General features: G+C 34.9%; 1 protein-coding gene across 3 annotated transcripts in view; it reads right to left on the reverse strand.

Annotated features, from left to right (window-relative positions):
- ATG2B (autophagy related 2B) overlaps nt 1-26,768 on the reverse strand; it is a 45,571-nt gene that overhangs the window by 10,722 nt on the left and 8,081 nt on the right. Inside the window, exons 6-34 of one of the 3 annotated variants that reach the window (XM_041403227.1) lie at nt 26,388-26,567; nt 25,387-25,483; nt 24,197-24,379; nt 23,382-23,536; nt 22,599-22,710; nt 22,198-22,459; nt 21,178-21,328; nt 20,556-20,648; nt 20,199-20,387; nt 18,693-18,966; nt 17,468-17,573; nt 16,219-16,411; nt 15,904-16,046; nt 14,659-14,816; nt 14,231-14,403; nt 13,791-13,938; nt 12,719-12,918; nt 11,840-11,920; nt 10,103-10,209; nt 9,752-9,844; nt 8,881-8,951; nt 7,825-7,901; nt 7,425-7,595; nt 6,817-6,958; nt 5,865-6,067; nt 4,738-4,964; nt 3,988-4,096; nt 2,070-2,264; nt 1,442-1,543 (exon numbers count right to left, since the gene is read on the reverse strand). In XM_041403227.1, the coding sequence (XP_041259161.1) occupies nt 1,442-1,543; nt 2,070-2,264; nt 3,988-4,096; nt 4,738-4,964; nt 5,865-6,067; nt 6,817-6,958; nt 7,425-7,595; nt 7,825-7,901; nt 8,881-8,951; nt 9,752-9,844; nt 10,103-10,209; nt 11,840-11,920; nt 12,719-12,918; nt 13,791-13,938; nt 14,231-14,403; nt 14,659-14,816; nt 15,904-16,046; nt 16,219-16,411; nt 17,468-17,573; nt 18,693-18,966; nt 20,199-20,387; nt 20,556-20,648; nt 21,178-21,328; nt 22,198-22,459; nt 22,599-22,710; nt 23,382-23,536; nt 24,197-24,379; nt 25,387-25,483; nt 26,388-26,567 (4,395 nt within the window). Of the gene's footprint in view, nt 1-1,441; nt 1,544-2,069; nt 2,265-3,987; nt 4,097-4,737; nt 4,965-5,864; nt 6,068-6,816; nt 6,959-7,424; nt 7,596-7,824; nt 7,902-8,880; nt 8,952-9,751; nt 9,845-10,102; nt 10,210-11,839; nt 11,921-12,718; nt 12,919-13,790; nt 13,942-14,230; nt 14,404-14,658; nt 14,817-15,903; nt 16,047-16,218; nt 16,412-17,467; nt 17,574-18,692; nt 18,967-20,198; nt 20,388-20,555; nt 20,649-21,177; nt 21,329-22,197; nt 22,460-22,598; nt 22,711-23,381; nt 23,537-24,196; nt 24,380-25,386; nt 25,484-26,387; nt 26,568-26,768 lie in introns of all 3 variants that reach the window. The other 2 variants (XM_041403219.1, XM_041403208.1) reach the window with 2 other exon arrangements.

The following is a 26,768-nucleotide window of genomic DNA, read 5'->3' on the forward strand; positions in this document are numbered from 1 at the left end:
TAGGACAGAAATGAGGAAGACCCTCTTAGCCACTGCCCCCTGCTCTGTAGAACAGGATTTCATGATCTATCTAGCCCGGTCTTAAAAATTCAGGGTTATTTTCATCATTTCCACTCTCATTTTGGAGACTGTTCCAGAACCCAGGTGTTTTAATGGCTATAAACTTTTCTCTGATTTGCAGGAGAAGGTACTTAAATATATGTTTATATTCTTCTCTAGCACTGTCAAAGTTAATCCAACCATTACGAATCAGGGCTCATCACTGCTCCATTAAAAGTCATTAATAGCTATGGTATTCATGCCTTAATAATATCATAAATCTATTATATCCCAGCTTTCTTTTCAGACAGATGCATTACACTGGTGCCTCATTCATCCTATCACTGATGACAACTGGACTCTCTTTTCCATTTTTACTTCCAGCTGGTAAGAATGACAGCTTCAGCAGTAATAACAAGTATTTCTAATGACTGCATGCAGCCCTGTGCTTCCAAAAAAGCTGTGGTTAATTTCAAAGAGGCTGTGAAGGTGAATTTTGTTCATGGTACAAAATATAAAAGACTTAAAAAGTAACCAAGAAGAACGTATTTCCTCCCTAGGTGGCAGTATTTACAGGCCATTTTTTCCTAGATTAAATTATTGCACACTAGACAGAGCTCAGTTTTGCTAAGAGTGAAATGAAAACCTGGTCTCTAATGTGCGTTGAAAGAAAAAAGGTATGGAAATCCTAATTATGCTACGAAAAACCCAAACCTCACGTAGCTCTCTGAAGATGACAAAGGAAGAAATGCCTCAACAGAGTAATAACTGCACTTCACATTTGCCAGCACAAACATATAGAGATCTTACTGCTTTAGAAAAACCCCAATGTTCCTTGAATATGTGAAAAATACCTTGCACAAAACCCTACTAAAGAAAGTAAAACAATTTCTGCTCTTCCTGCCACTGCAGTTGACAGCAAGACAAAGCCTTCAGGTTATAGAAGAATTTCTCGAGTGTCAAGTGCCCTTGACCAACATGTTGTGAACCACTTTGATTAATGATTAATCTTATTCAATTAAAAACAATGAAGTCACTTCATGAACAAACAAAACCAGATCATTCAAGAATAAGCAGTTATTTTAAAAAGCTATGATTCCAAATGCTTTGAGATTATCAGAAGTTCCAGGAGGAAAACTTACTGAGAAAATACTTTTGCCTGAAGATATCCTTAGGTTTTAAATAAAACATATTGTCTTTGTAATGGCTGGAGCAGAAGGCAAGTTCTAGCATGGATATAAATGAAACAACAGAGATCCAAAGATTAAATAAAATGGTATCACACCAAGAAAATGTAAAACGTAAAATATACATGATGGCCAAAAGTATCTCGTTAAAAGAAACCCAAGGTATCATTCAATAAAGAAAAAATGATTTTATTTTTCTCACTGGCACAACCAACCTGGTCAATGTTGAGGCGAAGTGGCATTAGTGAAACACGTAAACAACATTCCTGTGGGGATCTGCCAGACTCTGGACGGACATGTAAAGCTTTAACTGTTAACTGAAAAAAACCAACAAGATAAATAAAAGCACTAACATTCACAATTATTAAATCTCAGAACACCAGCTAGGAAAAACATTTACTGATAAATCTCTGTACTAGTACAATTCCACTTAGCAATTAAAATATTGAATAAAAACTTCCTCTGAATGTTATAAAAAAATGAAGTTAAAAGAAACCCCCCCAAAAAATTACTAAATCTTTTATAGAACCAGTAAGACTACTGTATACCATAAAAATACAAATCCGCATGTGAAATTGTGAAAGCTACCAAAGTAGTCCTGCACATCTGTTTTTGACTAAACATCTCAAACCCAATAATACCTGGCATCCTGACATTCAAACTGCCTCTTGAATTAGTCTCAATATCCACAAAGAGTCAAGCAAATAACTATCAACAAATTATATTACTTCAATGTTGCACGAGCCCATGTTTCTGCTTCTGCAAGATTAAGAAGTGCACATAGCCCCCACAATGATAATACTACCACTGTAAATGGAAGAAATTAACATTTCATAGCTATACCATGTTTGAATGTGCTTTTCTGGGCATCTCCTTACTGCAGTAGAGATAGAGAAATTTATTCATTTGTGATGTAGCTAAGCGATCTCTGATCTCCAGGTCTTGAACAATAAAAACTTGTCGTGACACTGGCTGCTCCAACAGACAGGAATCACCTTCTGCACCACCTGGAGGATACACCTCATGCTGGAATTTCACCTTTTAAAAAGGAAAGAAAACCAGCCTAATCAGCTTCATTGAAAAAAAAAAAAAAAAACCAACAACAGAATAGTTCTTTAAAAAAATAAAAATCAGGGAAGTATATCACATATAAGAACTTTTAAAGCTGTTTACTATTTTAAATGTACAGAAATACTATTAAGATTTCTGAACACTATTCAGGCAACAGATAACTTGCAATTTCTAGCTGCGTAAATGTTCGTATTTTAGCATGCAAATTCAAACCAAAACAAAGAATACTGACTCTTTGATAAGGAAATCTTACTGACATAAGATAAGGAATGAATTTCACTTTTTTAAACATTGACTCAGCTTTTTTCTCAAATCCTGACATCTTTCTTACTTCATGGTGAAGCCTGTACCAGACAATCTTGAAGTTCTTGAATCTTGCACCCTCTAATACTTAAAAAAATGTTTCTTCCCTACCACCTGACTTCTCAAGTGGCTTCTTGAGGTCTTGTTTCCTTTTTCTTACTCGCTTAACTTAGAATTGAAGAAAAATGCTGAATTAGATTTATATGGAGTAATCTCCGTTTGGCCATCCCTTGATGTAGCTCTCATTTCCAGCTGTGATGATCTACAAACCATTCCCTGCTCCCCAAACCCCGGCGCAATCCGGGCCGGCCGCGGAACGCGGCTGGGCGCGCACGGCGAGGGCAGCAGCGGCCCCTGCCGGCCCCGCGCTGAGCTCCAAGGCAACACCGCTTGGGACACCTTTTACTCTCCTGCGCTTCTTTAACGTACCAAGTTAGGAGTCCAAGCAGGGGAAAAAAACCTTTATACTGCTTCAGTGCTAACACCAACTCCCATTAAATGTCTGCAAATTGAGAAATGGCTATCATTCTACATATGAAGCTTTCCAGGTGGAATATTAAATGCTTTCGTTTTTCCTCTTGTTTATTGCAATGTCATGTTTTTTCTGGAAAAGGCTATCCTAAGTATCACATATTTCTGGCAAGCCTGAGGTGTGAATGAGACAAATTTTAAGTTTCAGAAATGCACATAAGACTATAAAAAGGCCTTTATTTTTACGTAGTGCCTTTCATGTTTATGGAAACGTTTGAAAACATCTTTTAAAAGGATTCTGTTATTGATCCATTTAACAAGAAATATGTTTAACTCCTTGCCAGTATTATTCACAGCACCAGAAAAAAGCATCTAGTTCCTATGTTAGAGCTAAGCACAGCCTAAAAACAATTGTAAGATATTTATGCCTGAAGGGTTCTAAATATGTTAGGGGAAATACAGAAACAATACTCTGATATAACTAGACGTTATTTCATATCCAGTTATCAAATTGACACACTGAATATTCTCAAAAGATCTGTGTCTTGCTTGTTTTCTTAGAACACCTAATTTCATAACAGGGGTACCTATTCAGAGTGGAACTAAAGAGAGGGAAGCAGAACAGCAGTTGTGAAACTTAGTTATAATAAACAACAACTTTTAAGAATATCGTGATAGATATCCTCCATCTTTAGAAACAAGCTTATTCATAGCAAGCATAGCAACAAAATACTATGCTAATTCTAACAGTTTTTGTTGAACAAATTTTGCATTCATCACCATCAAAGTGATTGCTTAGATGTAGATACTGTTGAAAGAAATAGTACTGAACTCTAATGGAAAGGTGTTATCAAAGGAGTATAACATGTAAAGATATCCACACAGAGACATGGCTGAAGCGGTTTCTGTTACTCACCTTGCTTAACTGTATTTCCATTAGGAAGTCTGGATTTCTTCCTCTTCCTCCACATGCTGTATTCCGTCCATGTCTTGTTGGTGTATGAGAAGGAGAACTATGGGGACTTCTGGGGAAATTAAAAGGAAAAATACACTTTTGCAGATTAAAGTTATCTCCCTGCTAATCTAAAACTAAATGCACCAGATGTAACTTCTTACTATTTTAATTATATTCAAAAAACCCATTGAAATTATTATGTTACTGTTAACCAAGTAATTTCTTTTTGTTCAAGTAACACACATCTAAGCAGAATGCCAGGTGCATGTATCCCACCAAATTAACATTCATAAAGCATTCCCTCAGTTTTGGCTGTAACAATTTTATTCTCTAGCTAACATGGGCATCCTGTAAGTCTGACATTTATGCTTCTTAAGTCCTGATCTCTTTAGGAAAATTTGACTACCAATATTAACTGAAGTAAAACCCATCCCTCCACTCCCCCCCAAAAATGAGCAAAATCAAACCCCTCTTGTCCAAGTTAAGACACAGGAAAAATACACTCTGACATGTGGAGTTGAACTGCGTGAGAATCTAGATGATTTTTAAGATTCCTTCCAACCCAAACCATTCTATGATTGACTCCTTGTGAGAATGGAGCCAAGAAGCAAGCAAAGGAGACTTGAGATTGAACAATAAGATTACTCCAAATCAAAAGAAAATAAAGTATTTCTAAATGTTCTAATCCACACAATTAGCTCAAACACTTACATGAAACTTTTAGCTGGAGAAGTTGGTGGTGCAGTCCCAAAATCCCTTCCACCATAAAGATGCCAAATAAGAGATATTTCCTTTACAACATAGCGTACCAGAGGAACAGGGAAATGAAGCGGAGCTTTGCTTGTATCCGTTTTTTTTATAGGTTGACTGAAATGATTTTCCTTTATGATAATTGCATCATCAACCATTATTTTTATAACTGGCTCTTCCTCTTTTTCCTAATTAAAAAAAAAAAAAAAACACATATCATTGAGAAGGTGAGATCTGTTTTCTTTATTGAGATGTCTAATTCCTTCCTACGAAAAAGAAAACTTTTCTGTATTGTCTTCTAAAGCTTACACAACATGTGATCAGTTTAGAAATGTTTCTTATAAAGTACAGACAAAAGCATATGAAAAAAGTAAAACCTGCAAAGTAGTTAAAAACAGCAATAAAAAACCCAAACCAAAACAAAAACCTTCCCCACCCAAACTATAAACAAAACTAAGTACTAGTTGAAAGCAAGCAGAAAACCACAGAAGAGCCCAGGCCACCCTATCAGCACTTCTGAAAACAAACAAGCTAAACTATAACTGGGAAAATGCAGCTTCTAATCAGGGACCCAAGAACTTATTCTGTCTACTAAGAAGAATACCACCACACAACATGCAGAGGACAGACATTGGTGTAAAGTGACACACAAGTTTTTCTCTGAGGTTTGGCAAGAATCTGAGGCCCCTAAAACACTGAGAGCTTAGAGTAAGAGAGAAATGCACAAAAGATTAGAAGACATGCGAAGGTGCTGTTTTGATAAATGCTGGTTTTTGCTTAACACATTTTCTTCCTAACTGTGCCATTATTTTAAAGCAATATCACAATGATTAAACATGACTACAATGTAGGAAAACTGCCAATGTTTAATGTAACACTCAGATGAGAGAACAATTACATAGTGCTGAGAAGCAGAAAAATCATATTTATTTGAAAATACTTGCACTCATTCCTAACAGCAACAATGCATGAATTCCTTCCAAACAGAAAAGCATCACTAAGCAATCTCAGAAATCTATGATATCTTATTTCTCTGATTCAGTTTATATATGGATTTTTTTTTTTTAGTAATTTTCAAAGGATCTTACAGCAACAGCAACTTTAGGAGCAAAAAGTATGCAGAAATCATCACTTTCTGCTGGAACATCTCCCATGGCCTCACTTAGCAGGTGATGAGTAAATGAAGGGTAAGTGGGACTTGGCTCTTGTGAGACATTTCCACTTTCATCTGGAAACAGGAAGAGGTCTGAGCAAGATGGTTCCTGAGTTTGAGATTTGTCATCTAAAACTCCTGGGAGTTGAAGAAGGGTGGAGAAAAAACATGTTTCAGTGGCAAAATCCTCGCAAAATATGAAAATTAAGTAAACTCATGTTTGTTACTTCAATTGTATCAAGGAAATTAGCTTATTATATCTTGAATCAATTCGTACTATAAATAATATACAATTCTCAAGTTTCTTATTATGGCAGTAAGACCACAGCATCAAAACCTTTCAGTACCACAGTAGTCACTGTGCTCACCCTCCACCACAGAAAAGAAGACCAGACATGATGGAAATAGTAATTGAAGAGAAATCTACTTGCAGTACAAAATCCTTATCAAATTTAAACTTGAATTACACTCTAGCCATGATACAGAAGCCATAATCATGTGATAAAATCAACTATCTTGTTCTATCTGCTAATTGAAAAAATTCTTTATAGCTAAAAAGTTCTTCCTGGACCTCTCTCACATAAAGAAGAGAGGTCTTTATTCCTTCATACTAACTTATACTCCTACAGAATTTGGTGTCTTGACAGAGTCTCAGAGACAGATTTCTTCCCTGCTACTTTCAGTAACTCAGTAATGTGTTTTTTACTAGAATCTCAAAGTTCTTCTGCATTACTATTATTAAAAGCAGGAATCTGTTCCATAGTTTGAAGACTTCAGACATCCTAAGTACCTGCTCCCATTCTTATTGCAGCATCTCCACATATACAAAATTTTCAATCCCACTTTCTTTCCAGAAAAGCTATACTTTATGTGTAGGGGATTCTCACCATTAGACTCTTGCTTGATGGCAGAAGCAGTCTGTTGAATCTCAATTTCTTCCATAGCATCACTCATCAAATCCCGTAAAATCTGCTGCTCAGATTCAGCAAGGCCTGCTCCGTGCGAAGATGGTTGGCTAAAGGTCTCTACCTGTAGGAGAGGAACTATACATAGTTACATCTCAAAAACAACTGTCAAAAAAGATTTTGCTAGAACAGCTTGCTTCACAGCTCTTAAACTGTGAGAAAAAACACCTTAACTTGTTATATAGTCAAGTGATCTGAAACATCAAGCTGGATGATTCATAAAGTAGGTTAGAATATTATGGTTCAGGGTATTTAGACCAGAATACCTGGACAGCTCATGTATGTCCTGGAATTTTCTTCTTTAGAGAAGAATAAACTACAAGAGATAAAAAGTGTAATGTTTTGAAATATTTAGTGACCAAAGCAGGAAAAAAAATACTATTTTAACTCTGAAATATATTTTAAATTACATACATTTTGTTAATTTCTTTGCAGAAAAGCTCATTATTTATAAATAGAATGGGGATTAAAATTAAAATATATTACTGACAAGCAGAAAATTAAGCTGCTATCATTTTGCCATTCTGTACCTTCATTTTTGGCTTGCTAACTCCACGTTTAACCTCTGTCTTAGCAGGTGGATGTAAATCACCATAACTTGCAATATATTGTATGAGATTCATTAGTGCAGCACATGAATCAGAGCAGGTACGAATATGGATTACATCACTGGAACAGTGCAGCTCAAAACGTGGTTTAGTCTAGATAGCAATAACGAAAAAACAAGAATAAAGTTGAAATTATCCCGAAGTTTCATAAAAATGGCATATACACAGCTGGTTTTAGATTATTTTACTTAACTAGTCAGAAAATGAGTGAAAAAATACAAGTAAAATGAAAAACCTGCTTTTATTTTAAGTACAATAATTTTCAAATCACAATTGCTCATGAAGATTTTACATTTTCTTTTGTTTGTAATTAGATACTTACTCTTTCTCCCTCAGAATCAGATTTTACTGCTGTAATGGTTAGCTCCAGCAGTCCCATATCCATAACACGAACATAATCTGAAATATGATAATCAAAAAAACTACTAAGAAAAAAACAAAACCCTATATACCTACAGTTATAAACCCATTAAAACCAGCATGAGCTGTAAAGGAATCAAAGCTTTTTATATCTCTGCATTTCCTTCTTTTACGAGGATTACTTTCAGAGTTCAAGTTTCAGCTACTCAAATGAAGAACCTCAACCTTTTCAGTTCCATGCATCACTCCCACTATCACCATCTGTGTGCAGTGTAATCTTTCAAGATATTTACCTCTATCCCATCTGTGTGAGTTAGAGAAACCAAGGCACACAGAAGCTGAATGACTAAACATTCTATCAATTTTTAGCAGAAGTGAGAGAGAACACATGTTCATACTGTACTAATCTTTCAGTGCCATGAATAACTTATTTGTCCTCTTTTGTTGCTTAAACAAAAGAGGCATAGCTTTACTGTGCCCCCTACTAGAGATCTCTCACCTAAGCTAAATACACATTTGTGAGCACAAGGTTTCATTATTTCTCCAGCTCATTTAGTAAACATTGATTCAAATTCCTCAGTCCTTAAAGGTTCTTACTATTTCAATGAGAGCAACCCAGCCGGTATGATTGTTTTCAGAACCAACAACTCTGTACCATATAGCACCTTTCAAGTTCAACTATTTAAAATATGTATCTCATGGGATCTCTTTTCCAAGAAAAATTTCTTTCTGTGAAACTCCAGATTTTTAAAAATATGCTTTCTCAAATACCCATTACTAAACTGTAACAAGATACTAGAGGAATTGCAAGATGTTTTTCTCTGACATACTTCTGGATTCACAAATCCAAGCTAGAGCACTCAGATTTTTATCAATATTGCACTATTCTCTCATACTCTACTTGCTGCTTCTTATCTCAGAAGTACTCTTCTTCAATAACCTTCATATATGCTGAATATGTTTGAATTTTGTTCCTTTAGGCTCTGCAATTGATTAGTCACATCTAAACCATCCTTACCTCTATGGAGGTTCACCATGACAGTGTTGCACTTGTCAGACAAATGCAAAGCAGCTTCATCTAAAATTATCCTAAGAAACAAAACCAAGATGAAATAAAAATGCTTACAAAAATGCTGCACAATTATTAAGTCAGAAAAAATCAGTATATAAAAATACTTTAAAACACAAATATACCAAGCATATCTTAAATTCAAACTCTTCACTTTAACCTTTCATAATTTTCAAATCTATTGACAATTAACCACTCTAAGATATTTTTCCTATTGCTAATTATATATTTTTTACATTTAAATTTATATATTTGATCCTTCCTAGAATAAGAAATAATGCCTTAATCCTTAACATTTATTTCTATTTTTGTCTTTTTTCTCTAAATAAAGTTAATAGAACATTTGTTTCAAAGATCACTTAAAAGGTTTTATCAATAAAAATAATCAACTCAGTAGATATTTCACAACAGAACAGGTAAAACAGTCAAATGAAGTTGCAAGAGAATTATTAGAAGTTACAGATATTTTCATTAGTCATTAAATATTCAATTAGTTAAAAAACTGTTGCCAAGTAGCAAATTATAAGAAATCTTAAGGTCTTACTAATTCATAAAATAGATGTAACTTCATTTCACGACATTGCAATCTTATTAAAAATGCAGAACTGCTTGTTATTAAAGGAAACAATCCAACTAAAAAGTATAAATAAAACTATTTAACCTAATAAAACAGAAGGATTACATGTGAGCAAAGTCTATTTCAAAAGATAGAAACCAGTGTGATCATTTATACAACATGAAAGCTTCTGAGGTCAAAAAAGCAGACGGGCATTACCAGTTTTACAGGAGCTTGCATGATTCATAATAATTTAAATCATACCTGAGAGTAGAAGAGGATTTATCTACTGCAACACTGCTGGAAATGCTGAAAGTTTCAACAGTAAGTAGAGATCTGACTGGCAAAAACAAGGGCCTAAAAACAAATTGGAAAAACAAATTAGTGCTCTGTACCTATTTGGAAGTTCACTCAAAGCCTTATAGATTACCTAACTCCATCTTCCCAGACCTAAACAAGTCATACCCTACTTTAAATTCCTTCTAGTTAAGGGATCGCTGTTAAGGATTTTTTCCAAAGTACCTAAATAACTATTATTTATAGTATGGAAACTTGAACATTCTTGAAGACTAAGTATACAGCTGCAGAGTCAAGTGACACTTCCATTTTACTTACCTGTAATCAAGAGCACAACTCCACAGATGTACATGAAAAGTTGTAATTGTAGCTGGAGGACTATATCCCAGAACAGGCTCATCAGAAATATTCAGAAAATACAAAATCTAAAAATCACAAACATATTAAACTTCAATATTGTTAAATTAACAAACAACTACACAGCACAAAAGAGCAAAAAAGAAAATCTGTAACAGGTATGACAATAAAATGTTAGATTAGTAGAAGGAAAAGGTGTGAACAGCCACAAATATTTAAAGATGCTTGCACAATATCTTATTAGAGAGAAGCATGGAATGTAAGCAACACAAAAAAAGCCCATAAAAACTGCAGCTTCAAAGGTATGGAAAAGACCAATTCACATATGCTCCAGTGGCTCCTTGTAACAAAGCTTCACAATGCATTTTTAAGACACTGCCCAAATACAGTCTTATTCATCCCTCTTTATAGCTGTTATTAGCGTTTGCATTTTCCTTGCTCTCTCTCTGAATAGTTAACTATTACTTAACTCTACATTGCTCAAGTTATCTTCAAGTCTTTCTTAAGGGTTGGATATGGGAAATACACTCAGAACCATGTGCACATCCATTGTATAAACAGCTTTTTCATGTACTACCACATAAACCTAGCTGCTATCCTCCTCCGTAAGATCCGTCATAGTTCCCTCTCACATATATTATACTATACAAGTTCTTAAAATATTCCAGGCCTGGGGCATACCATCACTGCTAGTCTTTTAATTTTTTCTTCTAACTACCTCTTTGGACAATTTTTTATTTGATCCCTCCCTCTCCAAAAAAGATTGCCTGTGATGCACTTGGAAATGCTACTTGAGAAACATTTCACAGAGCAAAAACAGCAACATGGTTAAAAGCAGGCTACACAAACCATGGGAATATTATGCTGAGGAGAAAATACTGGCACAGCAGAGTCTGAAGCCCAAAGTTCAGCTCCTCACAGTTATACAGTAACAATGCATGTAAAAATCAGCATATTATACAGATTGGAGGATGAACAGGATCAGACTGAGCGTCAAGGGTTACTGTCTGTAATCCAGCATGGGACATGCAATGACACTGCTCCTGTGATAATGGCATGTTTTACCTCATGCACACAAACACAGGTCAAGGGTTTCCAGCACTGTCTGCATGCTCTGCCTCTGCATCCACACCTATGACTACAGCCCTTCTCATTCAGAAGCATTTATGTAAACTGCTGCTCACTGCCTCTCCAAAGTCCTCCAGTATTGCTTTTCCAGCAATACAAAACAGGAAATAATCAACTGAGAAATGAGACTTGAGGGATAAAGTGAGCAGAAGGGAAAAATACAGAAATACTTTCAGTACTGCAAATAACACATTTGCTTGTTTTGAGGGTATTTTTAACTTAAGGATTATTTACGTACTTGAATAATATTGCACTACTGAGATTTTTTTATCTGAATTTTAAACCAACCCCAAAACCCAAACCCCAACAGAATGAAGTAAACCCCGCCAAGAACCTCCTTGACATGTTATAGGCAGAAAGTCAGGATGATGAGAGGAACACTACCAAGTGAATAGACAAGAAATAATTTAAAAGTAAGATTATCATCTGTCAATGGTCTCAAAGAGAAAGAGCAGAGTTTGATAATATGGCACAGCCTAACATCGAGATTTTCAATCATGATTTAGTTTGACAGTTAAGGCAATGAGACAGAAATTGAAGATGTAGTCAAGAAAATGGTAGCAACCTGACCTGTTCGTGCCAGCTTAAACCTGAAGGCAACACACGGTGCTGAAGGGTGGCTCCTCGTAGTCCAACAGCCACCAGAAATTCCTGCACAACAAAGTTGCATGACTTGGCTTACATGAAACATGTAACTATTTCACATCCAGATTATGAAACTGTGTCACCATTCTGCTCCCAAAAATCTCCTGCTGTCTAGAAAAATCCTGCTTTCCAATACAGAAACTCTAGATAACACAGGATCAAACTTTTTGCAAGAGAACAGCGCAGAAATGGCGGCTTGGTGGTGGTGGTAGGAAGGAAGGCTGCCTGCACATTCACTCTGGAATTCAGCAGAAATTATCAGGAGTACCAACCCAAAGTAGTTCACATGTGAGACAACTGAACCCCCAAAACATTTTGCTGGTCTGCAGAACCTTTCTTTAGATAACTCAACCAACCTGTTTGTCACCACTATGCCAGCTAAGAGGTCCTCTTTCAGCCGCACTAATGAATGCTACGGTCATTTACGAGTCCCATTCCAAATAGGTAAGCAAAGGCTGCCTATTAGATGACAACTGCTAGTTAACTCCAGTGTAATTCTATATTTGTTCTTGCCTGTTTTAACAGCACAGAAACTCAATAAAAACAAAAAATTTTCAAAACTTTTCAAAAAATGCATTTAGTAAAGAAATAGCATGATCGGCAAAGTGAAGCATTGGAAGAATTAGTAAATTAGACTGCTGCTTCCAATCCACCCAAGATTCCAACAGAAAATTGCCATTTGAAAATGAATGTCTGAGAACTATATGGCTTCTTCATCTATAACCCTTCTAACTTCATGTCTAGATGCTTCCATATAACTGAGATAACTCAATTTATAAAAGTTATATAACAAATAACACAAACCTTTGTATTGCTCTCTATTTTATCTGATTGGATTTTGACTGCAACAGTCAGCATACTTGGACTATCCACTCCTACACCATCTGAAGTAGTCCTACTAAGACCATCCTCTTCAGAAAAACAAATAGTAGGCTCTAACCAATGGGGACGTATTGTGCTGGGCAGTCGTACTTCAGAGGAAGGGACGACTCCATCTACCAAACCTGCAAAGAGATTTTGGAATTAATTACCAAAGCTGTTACTGATGAAGTGTGAAGGAAAATCCTTTTTATGCTTAATGCCTACAAAATTATTTTAATTACTAAAGCTAGTAATGCACAACCAAGAACTGTAAAGGGAAGGTTATGGATGATTCAATATTTAAAACCACTGTTCTAGCTATAATCTTCAACATGTCTATTAGGGATTGAGTTTTTTATTTGCCCAACAAAACAGCAAAGTTGAAATAAAGGACAGAAATCTCCTACAGGTTACATGGAAGAACATGTATTTCCTCTTCATTTTATGAGATAGTGCCATGCTAATGTCTAAACATACAATAACTAAGCCTTGCACTGAAACATGAGTACCACTGATTCATGGACATCTGATAGGGAAACCTTCAAAGGTTTCACTACATGGGGGTTACCAGACATAGACAAACGACACAGCCAAAATTCTTCACCTGCGGACAACAACTGAGGAAAAACGCAGCAGCCACTGGTAACCTGTAGCTTTTTCAGTTAAACAACCAGTAACATGAAGGAAGAGTACATTTTCATAATAAAGAATAGGCTGTACAGCTGATTTGCCAGAGGATCACAATATCTCTTAAGACCAGCAGTTATATGGAAAGTCGGAGCTAAACTGTAACTAAATACAGTTATAATGAAGTTGCTTACTAGTTAATTACTGTAGTTAGTTACTGAAGTTAATTACTGCAGCATTTAGAAACATTATTCATATATTCTATTCATTGTGCCCAAACGACACACTATGAGAGAAAAGAGAAAAAAAATACAGCCTTTTCCCTAAAAGGATTCAAGCTTAGTTAACTTAAAATTTGGCCCCAAAGCCACCTCAATCCCACCCCTACCTTGATGATATAAATTGAGGCTGCTAGAATGGAGACAAACATAGTGTCTGTCCTCAAAGCCTTCATATTTAGTCACACTGAAAAGGGAACCACCGTTGAACTCAAACCAAAATTCACCGTATTTTCCTTCCAGTGTACTTCCATCATCCTGCTGAAGGAAGAAGAGAAATGATAAAATTATTGTTTGCTGACAGTTTGCTGCATTTAGGCAGTCTAAACTAACACAACACTTGCTGCCAATACATGTCTTCCTGCTTGCATTTCAGTTATTCTCACACGAAGCAAAGTACATAGAATTTGCAAAATACAGTGTTGCATTACTGCCTAGTTATAGTAGCATAAAGATTACAGAATTACTGTTAAAACAGGTAAGTACATACAGCATGAAGGGGACCCATGGTCAAAAAAACACAAAACTTGCTCCAGCCCCAGTGCCTTACCTTTACATCTGTGAATATTGACACTAATCCATGTGTCACATTTAGTAGAACAGACAGAAAGCTTTGTGAGTTCTTATTCTGTGAGTCAAGCTTTTTCCTTCTGCGTGAACGATAGTTTGGATCAACAGTGGAATAATACTGTAGTGTTTCTTCCTCAGATCCACTTTCATCATCTAATAGATAAAATGAAGTACAACTCATTCTCTAGCTAGTACACATATTATGCCAATAACTCACTGTTTCTCCATTGGTAATGCAATTCAATTTCACACTTATTTTACCCAATTCAACAGTAATCTACTTTTTTTTTTTTTTTTGGTTTATGTTTTCCCCTAAGTTTACAAAATCTTTCCACTAACACCTTAATCACTTCAGCCAATTACACTTCTAAAGTACTATAGTTCTAGGTAATTTATTAAGTGTATTACCGTAATGAACTGCAGATTTAAACTGACTAAAGCTGTCTTTACTGAAAGTGTTGATGAGCTGGCTGGCCACAGATAGTCCAACACCATATGAAAGGTTTTCAAATGTTTCTACAGGAGATGGAGCTGTGGGTTCCCACAACAATAAATCATTGCTGATCCTGGAAAGAAATACATTATCATTACAAAAAATATATTACTATATTCCCATTTTGTATTAAGTCAGTCGAGCATAATTCCTTTGCAGATTTTATATAAGATTCCAGATTCCATGAGAAAATAGAGAAAAAGCTCACAAGCACAAGAAACAATAATATATTCATGAGTATAAGCAATAAAAAATGAAAGTAACTTTCATTCTGTAATTATGGTATGCACATAAAGTCTAACGTGATAGTGACACAAAATCCTCTATAAGTAGCTATCTATTAGCTCAGTAGGCTGGAGGGGGAGTTGAGAAACCCCTATTTTGATCTCATCAATTTTCAACTAAGTTGCAGGAGACATTCATTCTTTTGATTTCAAGTGAGTGTGTTTGTCAGGGTAAAGACATATGTGACATTCAGTACAGAAGTATTCCAACAGCATATTCAGTGGAAGGTTCTGCTTTGTCACTTTGGAAGTGAAAATACTCGAAGTACTATCTATCAGAGACTAAAATAGATCAGCATCTCTCTTGCATATTTTCACAGTACAGTAACAATCTAGTAGTATTTTGCTGGTTTTCAGACAGCAAACTAGCAGAAATAAATGAACACCCACCCATAAATTGGGCTCACTTTGTCTATATTTTCATAAACCTTTGTGAACCTTACAAAACTGGATTAGGGGTTTTTTTCTGACTGCCTTGAAAGCTCTAGATTTTTAGATTAAAAGAATAAAATTGAGCACAAGTTTCTGAAATATAATAATCTGTTTAAAGAAACAATCAGAAATATTAGAACAAAATGAAACATTGCACAGAGATCTGAACAAAGTGCTCACTGAGAGCCAGAGACTATTTAGCTTCACCCTTTGTTCACAAAATCTGCCAAACACTTTTTAGCAGTCAGCTGCCATAGCACTGATCAGGTGCATGACACAATGCTGTCATGTTAACTTGGAAAAATATTTACATAGCAATTTGTGTTTTTAAATAAACTATACAAATGAGTTCCTACTGTACCTGCTTAGACAATTGCTTTTATCAAAAGTGACACAGAACTGAGAGCACAGGTCATGATAACCAAGGAAAACAATTACACTTGCCTGTTGTAAAGTTTTTCATAAAAGCTTTTGTTTGGTAGTGTTAAGTGAATGTTTGGTAAAGTGAGTTCCAGTACATAATGAGAATTGCTAATTGTTTTATCCTGAAACTCAGTCATTTCAACTACATCTCCTGGCATCACCATCTGAAAGAAAAAAGAAAAAAATTCTTAAGGAAAAAAAAAAAAAAAAAACACAACCAAAAAAAAAACCCCAAAACAAAAAGAAGAGTGAAAGCCAGAAGCTGCATGTAAAGTAGTGAGACTGCATTCATTTTTTCTATTATAACCACAAAGCAGTAACAAAATTTCATAGTACCTCTTCATTTTCAAACATGACCCTACGAGAAGAAAATGGAGAAGGCTCTGGTCTTCTAATATCACAGACATCCTTCAAAGAATGAGAACCTCCTTCTTCTTCCTCTTGAAAGTTATTATCACCTTCTTCCTCCTCAGCTGCTATCCTTTCCAGAATAGAGTGCACAGCCAGAGGGTTTATTTTCAATACAATCCTGACATGGGAGAAGTTAAGCAGAATAAGCCATTAAGAGGTGCTTAAAATGTTTATATTTATGCTCTGTCACATGTCCACTAGTTCTACTGGCTTGCCATTAAATACACATAGACTAAATAACTCAAAATTCCAGGGACTTTTTTATTAGATAATAACATATTTTATTAACCAAAACAACACTACTAAGAAAAAAAACTAACTTACACACACAAAGGGACATGGGTGAAACATCGGGTGAAAGAAAATATTAAGTGTCTGCTTTTTTCAACTCCATCAGGTGATGATACGAGTGACCTAAGAAAAGTCTCTCCCAAAATAAAAAAAAAAAAAACACTCTCCCAAAATAGAACTTGTTTCACTAGACCATTAACAGCTATTAAAAATGCTCTACTGCATGGTGTAGCGTCTTACATGTAAACACTGTTATAGAAAATTTTATTTGTGGCATTATAAAAGGAAAAATGTCCACATAAACTTACTGTCAGAAAGCCACTGAATTTTGTGGCAAACAATGTACACAGCAAATTCTACAGCAAATCTAAAATTGCCTCTTTAAACATGTTATTACATGCTTCAGCTGCCAGGTCCTTCTCTTCAGTAAGTCTGAAGCACTGTATTGTCTTGCATGTGATATAAGATGCAGTCACAATATAATTATTCTTACCATTCTTATGGCTTATATTATTTTGAGGCAAAATTCAACTAGGATGGGTGGTTTGGTATTCAGTCATGAATGCAGGAGAAAAGGTAAAGTAAAAAAAAAAAAAGGGAAAATGTTTCAAGTCTCTAATCATTTACCTAACTTTCAGCAAAATTTACTCAAGTCCATGCAGAAGTCATCATACATTAAAAACCATATTGCATTATTATAAATGTAGAAGTTACAGGGGTTTTTTATAAATTCTTGGGAGTGTTTTTAATAGTTACATGCTCTTTCTTTGCAAATTATTTTCAATCATTTACCACACAGGTATTCTGGATTAAAATTAGAAAAACAACAGTGCTTAATAAAAATTTAATCAATCCACATTAAACACATGAAAATTTATTTTACCGAGGCCAGTCAAAATTGTCTGATGATGATGTTATATCTCCATCTGTGCCACCTGACACCTGAAAAAATTTCACTGGTGTTTCTGAATTATCTTCTTCAAATGAACCTGAATAGAAAGAGATTTTTTAGAAATTAATAGATGAATGACAACTGCTAACTTCAGGTTAGCCACTCCTCAGGCTGGAGTCAAACAAGACTAACTAGCCAATGCTACTTACTAAGCTACTTCGGCAAATTTTGTCATCCTTTCTTCCAAAAAAATTAATATTAACTTTTAGAAAGAAAAATTATTTCACATTATTTTTATCTAGCAGTAGTTAGAAAATCAGACACTTCTAATGCATAGATACCAGCATTTACATTTATAGCATCACTATATTTTGTCACAACCTTGATTAAGTACACAAAATGAGACAGCAGAGAAGATTGCAAAAATAAACCAGTCTCACAGATTTGTTACTTTGAAAGATACTAGAGGCATGAAATTATTAAACTTTTTCAATGATAGTAATTTAGGGAATCAATTTTGGCATCACAGCACTTTTAGGGTTGAAAAGGACCTCTGGATATTATCTAGCCCAACCCCTCTGCCAAGCAGGGTCACCTAGAGCAGGTTACACAGGAACTCATCCAAGGTGGATTCCCAATGTCTCCAGACAGGGAGAATCCACAACCCTCCTGGGCACCTGTTCCAGTGCTCAGCCACCCTCAATACACAGAAGTTCTTCCTCATGTTAATGTGAAACCTCTTGTGTTTCATTTTATGGCCATTGTTCCTCATCCTGCCTCTGGGCACCACTGAAGAGAGTCTGGCATCATCCTCCTGGCAGCTGTCTTTCAGGTATTTACATACTTATGAGATTTCCCTCTCAGTTTTCTCCAGACTGATCAGGCCCAGCTGCTGCAGCCTCTCATCATATTAAAGATGCTCCAGACCCCTCACTAGCTTCGTGGTCTCCACTGGACCCTCTGCAGGAGCTCCTTGTCTTTCTTTTAGTGAAGATCCCAGAACTGGACACACAGCCTCTCCTCCTAATAGTATTGTTTGGACTTACATTGGTATTTAGTACAGAACACAAAATTACAGTAGAGATATCGTATCTACTCCAAAATTCAGGAGGAAAGACACTCCCTGGGTTACTCGGTATCAGAGGACATTTCTCTCAACTACACAGTACCTAGAAAAATAAAAAAGGACTTCTGAATATAATATTAACATTCTTACCAGTTAGCTCTTTAAAGGTAAGCTCTAATTTAACTTGTTCTGGAGTCGACCCTCCTATAAATTCAGTTTTAAATTCCATATCTGTAAATTCAAGATGAAGAATCTCCTTCTGAAGTGATTTCTTAAACCATGGTCCTCTTTCCTGATCTGACCGTAGATCAGGTATTGGGAAGCGAACAGAGAGTTTTAATGCTGGGGCAGTGACTTGAACTGAAACTCTACAGTTTGCAGGAGTATGTGAATCATCCAGAAAAACTTCAGTAAATGCTTTATGCTAAAAGAACCAAAAAAACAAAAGACAAACCAGAGTGAATTAAAAAAAACTCTGAATTAGAGAAAATAGCATTAAAAGTGACTATGGGAAAAGCTTTTGATTATGTATTATCTGAAAACGAAAAATATTATTTATATATCACAGAAAAAACACATCAAGACCGACTGCAACTGTTCTTACAATATTTTTCTATTATTGCTGTCAAAGATGCTACTTAGAAGTCAAGTTTTTGCAGAGACAGCAATCTTTTAAAAAACCTGTTATTTTTGCAATTTTTTTCCTCTTAAATTAGATAGTGAGAGTACCAAACAATACTCAGCTGCAGTTACGAAATACCATGTCTCAGACACTTGTTTAAAAACTGCTGCTGTTGAAGAAGTAGCAATTACTATCATGTGTATTTGTCACTTCCAGGCAGTCAGGGTGTCCACCTCCTGTCACTGTCATGCCCTTCATACCCTCCCCCTTTTACTGATTATTGAAAGGAATCAAACTTGCAAGACAATTACATTTACAGAAATAACTGATGTCTTACAACTTTAGCAGTCTCTTAAATAGTTTTGAAAGCTGATTTTTCCGTAATCAGTAAATGCAGCAATAAAATTATATGAAGATTTTTGTTGCTGTGCAGAAAATCAGTTAAATGCATTAATCATTCCTCAAGTATTTTAAGAAAAGCCTTTAAGTTTAATGCTATTGTGATAACCCAAACCAAGACAAATAAGCTTCAATTTCTTTCTGCTGGTCCCAGATCACTAGAATGCAATGCATATACCCCCTATTCTGTCACCTACCCAAAAGCAGGAAATACACAGCAGAGGCAACCAGGCTGATTGTGACAACTAAAGATTTCAACACAGAAGTGGAATTGTTAGCAACTCTTTATATCAGCTGCTGGAGAGCATGATGGGACAGATTAGGGATGAGAAGTCAGTCAAGATTACTCTTTTTTGCCCAGTTCTCCTTGCTTCAAGAAGCTGAGAGCTTATGCAGCTTCTGAAGCGTCTACCACTGTCTTTTGGTCTGTTTTCAAGCACACAATCACAGAATGCAAAATGAAACTGTCAGAAGTTGGAAAAACCAAACAAACCCCAGTCAACCAACCAAATCAACCTCTCACACTAAAAAAAAGCACCTCAGCCACCAAAAATCAATCAGAACTAGCAGTCACCATGATTTCCATCTGCAAAAATCCCCAGCAAGTTTATTAATCAATTTCACTTTAAACTTACCAGACTTATGTGCTTATTGTAAGAAGCATACATGTGAGATGCCATCATCTCCACTGTAGTTAGTTTCTGGGGTTGAAGTAAGGAATTTAATCTGTCTACAATACTAATATCCAGCTCACAAAACACTGGACTTAACTTTATTTGTAACTCTGCTTTCTGTGGAACAGAGCTGAGTCTCCCTTGACTACCCTGAAAAGAAAGAGAAAAAGCACTAAAATCTTCAACACAACACAGTGAAACAAATTATATTAAGTAGGAGTTAAGAACTCTGTTTTACAGTCAATTTTCTGTTCCAATGAACCAAATTAGACAAAGGTTATTGCACAGAAACTCAGTCATTTTAATCTCCCACCTTACCTGAGGTCCTCTATTATCTAAATGCTTATAATGCAGCTGAAGGCATGGCATAGAAGGAGAATCATTTCTTTCTTCAGAATGAAATGTCAGCAGCTTCAGGAAAAAAGTAGTTCAAAATGTTTAATAAATAGGAAGGAGTTGCTACAGGAAAATGTATTTATGACATTTTACCTAGAACAGACAGGTAACCCCACACTGAAGTCAGTGAAGTCAGCCCCAGCTCAACTGTTTACTCAATCCACATGTTCAGCTACCTACTGGATATCTCTGACCATTAAAAGAGCTGCAAGAATAATCACCACCACAAGAAACATTTGCATTGCTCAACTCCATTGCTTAGAGTAAATGTTTTCCAAAAACTAATGCCCAAACCACGTTAAGCATGTTTAAGAAGTAACTAACCAAGTGTGGCTACTTGGTGCTGTTCCTGTCAGGTATGACAGAAGTTGGGTTCACTATGTGAGCTCAGAATTAAAACTAAGTTTTATCTTAAAACTGTACCATATTTAAAAAACTGAAAAACATTAAAAAACATTTAAATTACAACAATCTTAAAATCTAGCATTCTCAGTTATACAACTAACACCTCTTTTTTATGGAACTCCCTTTATTTTTAACATACCTCTGTATAGTGAGGCTGCATGGAATGAGAGTCAGTAGAAAAAAGGCATTCCAGGAACTCCATGTCACCAATGGATAAGTCAGTACTAAAACTTCGTGAGGCAGTCCTTTGTCTTTGCTCATAAGACACTTTGATGCCAGTACCTATAAACCTAGATTATTAAAATTAATAATTATTAAAAGTAGCATAAATCAATAAAAATTATAAAAAGTCAAGACTTAAGTAGGCAAAAAAGAATCACTATAATAACTTTAAAATCATTAAAACACCATAATTTCTCCAAATACATGAAAATATCTAATTATAACAGATTTAGCAACACAGAAAATGAGGCTCATGTTACATAATCAACAATGGTCAGCAGAGAGAAATTTGTAAATAACATTTTAGGCATCTAACTTGAGGTGCAGTTCATAAAAAAACTAACATCCTTAGGCAGACAATGAAGAAGTCAAATGTCTCACAAAGTCTAAATTGCATATATAAGGTAAGAAAAGATATATACCCTTAAATATTTTACTTCATACACTGTACTGGGATGGTAAAAGTTTCTGCAAAAGAAGACTGTCACCTGACTTTAGTATCTTGTTCTCACTTAGGTTTTATCCCTACTGATATCACATTTTGCACTAAGTAAAACCCTAAGCTCCTTCAAGCAGTAATCACTACATTGGAATAACAATAGTTCTGTAAAACACAGTTATTTCTAAAGAAGATATTTACTTAATTATTCTTGACTCTCTAGGCTTATGTCACAGAAACTGTACCTAATTTAATTAGTCTAATAAAAAGCTAGGTGATTTTAATATTTATTCTTGTTTCTTCTTCTGTTTCACCTTTTTTAAAAAAGACGTCTTGGACAACAGATGTCAAAATTCAAGACTATTTTGAAATTAATAAAGAAGTCTAAAGCAATTCAAATATCAAGTGACACAATTCCTATGGAAATAAACTTACTTTATTCAAATTTACTTAAAATATAATTTTGTTACTTATATTTATTAATAAGCAAAGTTATACCTAAGGTGATCATGAGAACAAGCTTCTGCAAATACTTCTCGGAAGGACAGAAAATCTTCTGTTGAAAACTTAACTGGCTCAATCTTTTCTATTCGGGCAAAGAAATCCCGAGCCATTGGTGTCAATGGGTTAAGGTTCAGTGAACTTTCAGGTGGGGGTAAAGGGTCAATATGAAGTACAGACACTGAGAAAGTTCCAACTGCCAGTCTAAAAAGTAGCTCAGGTCTGGATTCATCCACAGAAACAGATCTGGATGGAATAGCTGAAATACAAAATTAAGTTCACGTAATTTTTCAGCAATAACACAGTTATAAAATCATCTTACTTTTGATTTTCATTTCTTTTTACCAAGTTGCTGCATAACAATTCATTTTCATAATTATCTATCTGTTGTTACTTACATGTCCTTCTTAAGGAAGTCTGGTGAAGCATATTGGCTGTTAGCGAGGAACCTCTTGGAGGCTGTAATTCTTGTTTGTTACGATCAAGAAAATCACCCCAAGTTGGCTGTAGCTAAAACAAAAAATATATATAATCTTAAATTTGCAAAGAGTTGTTACACATTAGATCAAACATAAATAATGAGGTAAATCACCAAAAAACTCCAACACGCATAAACAAACAACAGCATGCCATTTCATGGAGAACTAGTGCTCAACTTTCAATGCAGGTATGCTTTATGTCGAGATATGCTTTTTAATTCCACAGGTTTTTAAGGCTAAAGTTGCACTCCTCATGAACATATATTTTCTAGTTCTACTCTCCACAGTTTTCATCAAGGGAAACATTAGGTACACCACAGATTTCGGAAAGATGGTGATAGCAACAGCATAGTTTTTGTACTGTTTGAGGAAAAATTTAGTACTATAATTTCATACAACGCTGCTTGTGTAGTCTATTTTAAAAGAAAACCAAGTGGCACACATGCAGTAATTAAAAAGAAAATAAATCATGAAGCATCCTATATAAGCTTCAAGGCATTTGAAAACACATTTCCTAGCTTAGCAAAATAAATAATTCCAATACCATTTCCATAGCAGAAAAGGAATACTATCAGCTCTAAACATTTCAACTGTTCTAGAATTTTGCAAGTTCCTGACATTGTAAAGAATGCAGCAATTATGCAACAGTTTCAGCCAGAATTATTAATTTCTACAAGATTCCAAATGCAATTAATACTATACCACTGTAGTGCTCAGTGGAGAGCCTGCTGGTGTAGTTGTGTATGTACTGGTTAAAGACAAGTCTAGATCCATGGTTGGAGGATCTCCAAGAGGTGGAAGGGAAGAAAGGCTGTGGGACATGTCCATTTCAGCCATTGAGAAGAAAACTTCTTCCTCTAGTAGAGAACCACAGATAATAAAGAGCTATTTACTAATTTTAAAAAACCCCTTTCTTTCTAACAGAAATGTATTCTTAAGTCTAGAAGTCATAACTGTTAGACAGAATAACCAGCTAAACACATCATTTACAGAAGTTCCAAGTTTTCTTGACATTAAACTAGTAGGGTCTATGGAGAGATATTTAAATAAAAATCAAGAGAGAAAAAACCTCATAAATATTAGAACAGTTAAATCTCTTATTTTGATATTCAAGCTGGTATAACTTCTATAAATTGATACATTCTTCTTTTGACAAATCAAAGTATTTCACATTAAAAATAATTAGCAAAAAAGTATTCACATAAAATCACATAAATACAACTATTATTCTAGATGTAACTTCCTCAACCACACATTTGAAAAGATGTCATGCTGTATGTGTTTTCAGCATGTTTCACACTAACATAAACAGAACAATTTTAAGGAAATACTGAATCAAGTCCAGCCTGATACCTAAACTACTTAATTTTTTACTGAACATTACAATTAATGGCATATAATTACTTCAGCTCAAACTTACTTTAATACATAAATTGCTAAGATGAAAAGATGAACAATCAATTTAAACAATCTTAACAACAGGTTATTTGCTATTTTGCATCATCTTTTATACTTGCCACGACTAGAAGGCGTTCTGGCACTCTCTGTCTCATAGAAGCTTTGTTCAGATGATGCTCCTGCAGACAAAGACTCTTTCCTTAAATATCGTTTTAACTCCATCTGAATCCGATACTCGTCCTCCTGCTGCATTGGCCGGTTCTTCCTATCTTTATTTGACAATTCTATCCTGCTCAGACTCTCTGAATTCAAAAAAAAGGACAGAAATCCTACTGTAATTTCCTTAACTGTAACCCTAACAAAATTCAAAAAGTAATCTGAAAATGAATCACTGGTGTATACATTTACATGTATAGTTATATACATGTCTACTATATATGAGATGTGTGTATTTGTGCATTTTGTTGGTTTGAAGGTTTTATTTGTTCAGATACAGATTACTCTCTCCTAGCATTTATTAGCTTCATACATGATGAAAACATTTCAAGTTTATATATGCAGTGTGTTGGCATATAATATGCATACATTTCTCTTCTCAGTCAGCTTTAGGGACTAAGGCCACAACTTCTTAAAGGTTTTATTATTAAGGAATTATTAAAGTTTCAGTTCTGAAGAAAACCTGGGAAATTGTATGTAATACTTCCCCAGTTGTCCAAAAACAATGAACATGTCCAATAACACAAGTATATCAATATTAGAAGAATATTAAGCACCCACCCAGGATATGACATATCTTTCAAACAGATTATTTACCCTAACAAGTGTTGTTACATAAAATAGTGAGGGGAACAAACAAAAACACCCTCATACTTCTACCGCAGTAATTGAAACACTGCTTTTACTTCTTCACAAACAGAGACAAACAAACTCAATTACGGTCTGTTCTATATTTTCTGTGCCTGTCACTATAATATAAGACAGAGAAGTGAAGTTCCTCTTGTGAAACAGAAGCTGCAAGAACCAGAATTTGCTTGGTCTCCTAGTTTTCTCCACCTAGAATTTCCTCATTTCTTGTATTATTATACAGTCACGTGTCAAGCCTTATTTGTTGGTTTTTTTTCCATTACTGGATGTACAATTTGCTACTGAAAACCAAAAATTAATCATAGTCCTAACTCACAGCACCTAAAAAGTATTTTACTAATATCGGATAAAAACTCATAATAATGCACCACCACAATTTTTTTTTTCAACTGAGGAAACATTTGTATCTTGCAAAAATTATTTTTTTGTTTCTTGTAATACTTACCTGGTCCAGCAATAGCTGCTACCATGTCCAATAGAAGATGAACCTGCCTTGGTGACAGAAACAGATGTACAGAATCTATTTGTCCATCTATATCCAACTAAAAAGAAAAGGAAATAAAACTGTCAAGAACACTCAAGGAATTTTTCTTTACATCACTTGAATAAGTTATTTGGATAATAGATTTTTATGGTGGAAAGAATACAGTCATTACACCAGTATCTTCTATAAAACAACCAGAAACATAATTTTGTGTTTCTTCCAACCTGTAGCTTGGCAGGGTAAATGCAGATGTGTCACTATCAGCTTAAAATAAATACACGATCTCATAACAGAAAAAAAAAATCAGTAATTCCACTAATCTGTTTTTTTTCCTTTAATAATTCCTGAAGTAATAAAAAATAAAGTCAGTTTTACTTATTAATTATGAGATATCCAAGTAAGCACCTTTTGAAATAGACCTTAAAACAATAAAAGGTCTTCTGTTTCGCATATTAGTACTTTTGAAATTGGAAGAATTTCTCTATTTCACACCAAGGAAATGTTATTTTACTTTTCAAGGTCTCTTAACTGAATAAACAAGAACAATTAAAGATTGACTAGAAATTGCTGGACATAAAAAAAAATCCTTCTCTACTGCAGTCGAAACTTTATGCTTGCTATAAAATATGGTATGCTATACAAAACAGATCAACAGCCAATTTAAAAACTGTAGAGAAGGGGAATGTATTATACAGCTTTACTTACATACACACTACCATGTCTACTTGTTACACTTAAATTCAGTCTAACACAGGAATTCTCATTTAACAGATTTCAGTGTGCCCTGACTCATCTCACTGCCATAAAGAGGTCTTTTTATATATATTTATTAGGTAAGAACACAAAGAATCAACATGAAAACTACTGCAATTCTGAGAATATTACACCTTTTTCACATGTACTTAAAAAAATAATTCTACAGAACTACTCATTTAGTTAGACACCAGGAAAGCATGACTAACCTTAGCTCCAGGAAGTACTTCATTTTGTTTTAATGTTAGGCTTAACTCCATTCTACCAATCAGCTTACAGATCTGTACAGGGTCAGAAGGAGTAATTTCTGGCAAGTTTCTTGTTAATTGTGGATGTGGCTCATAAATGATTTTTGGATTCCAGCTAGGTGAAAGCTTTGGTTCCATTGCCTTAAAAAGTTACAGATAAAGGAATAAGAATGTATGCCATTTCTTAGGGGAAAATAATGCAAAACAAGCATTTAAAATAAGCCTATCACACAAATAATCACTTCATAAATTTGATAAAGGCTTTAAAAACACGTATAGATAACTGTGAAAAAACAAGACACATAGAATGTGAAGCATTAGACCTTTGAAAAAAGAAGAGCA

This window comes from Onychostruthus taczanowskii, unplaced genomic scaffold (assembly GCF_017590055.1).
Source record: "Onychostruthus taczanowskii isolate IOZ18803 unplaced genomic scaffold, ASM1759005v1 scaffold1, whole genome shotgun sequence".
Taxonomy (NCBI): Eukaryota; Metazoa; Chordata; class Aves; order Passeriformes; family Passeridae; genus Onychostruthus; species Onychostruthus taczanowskii.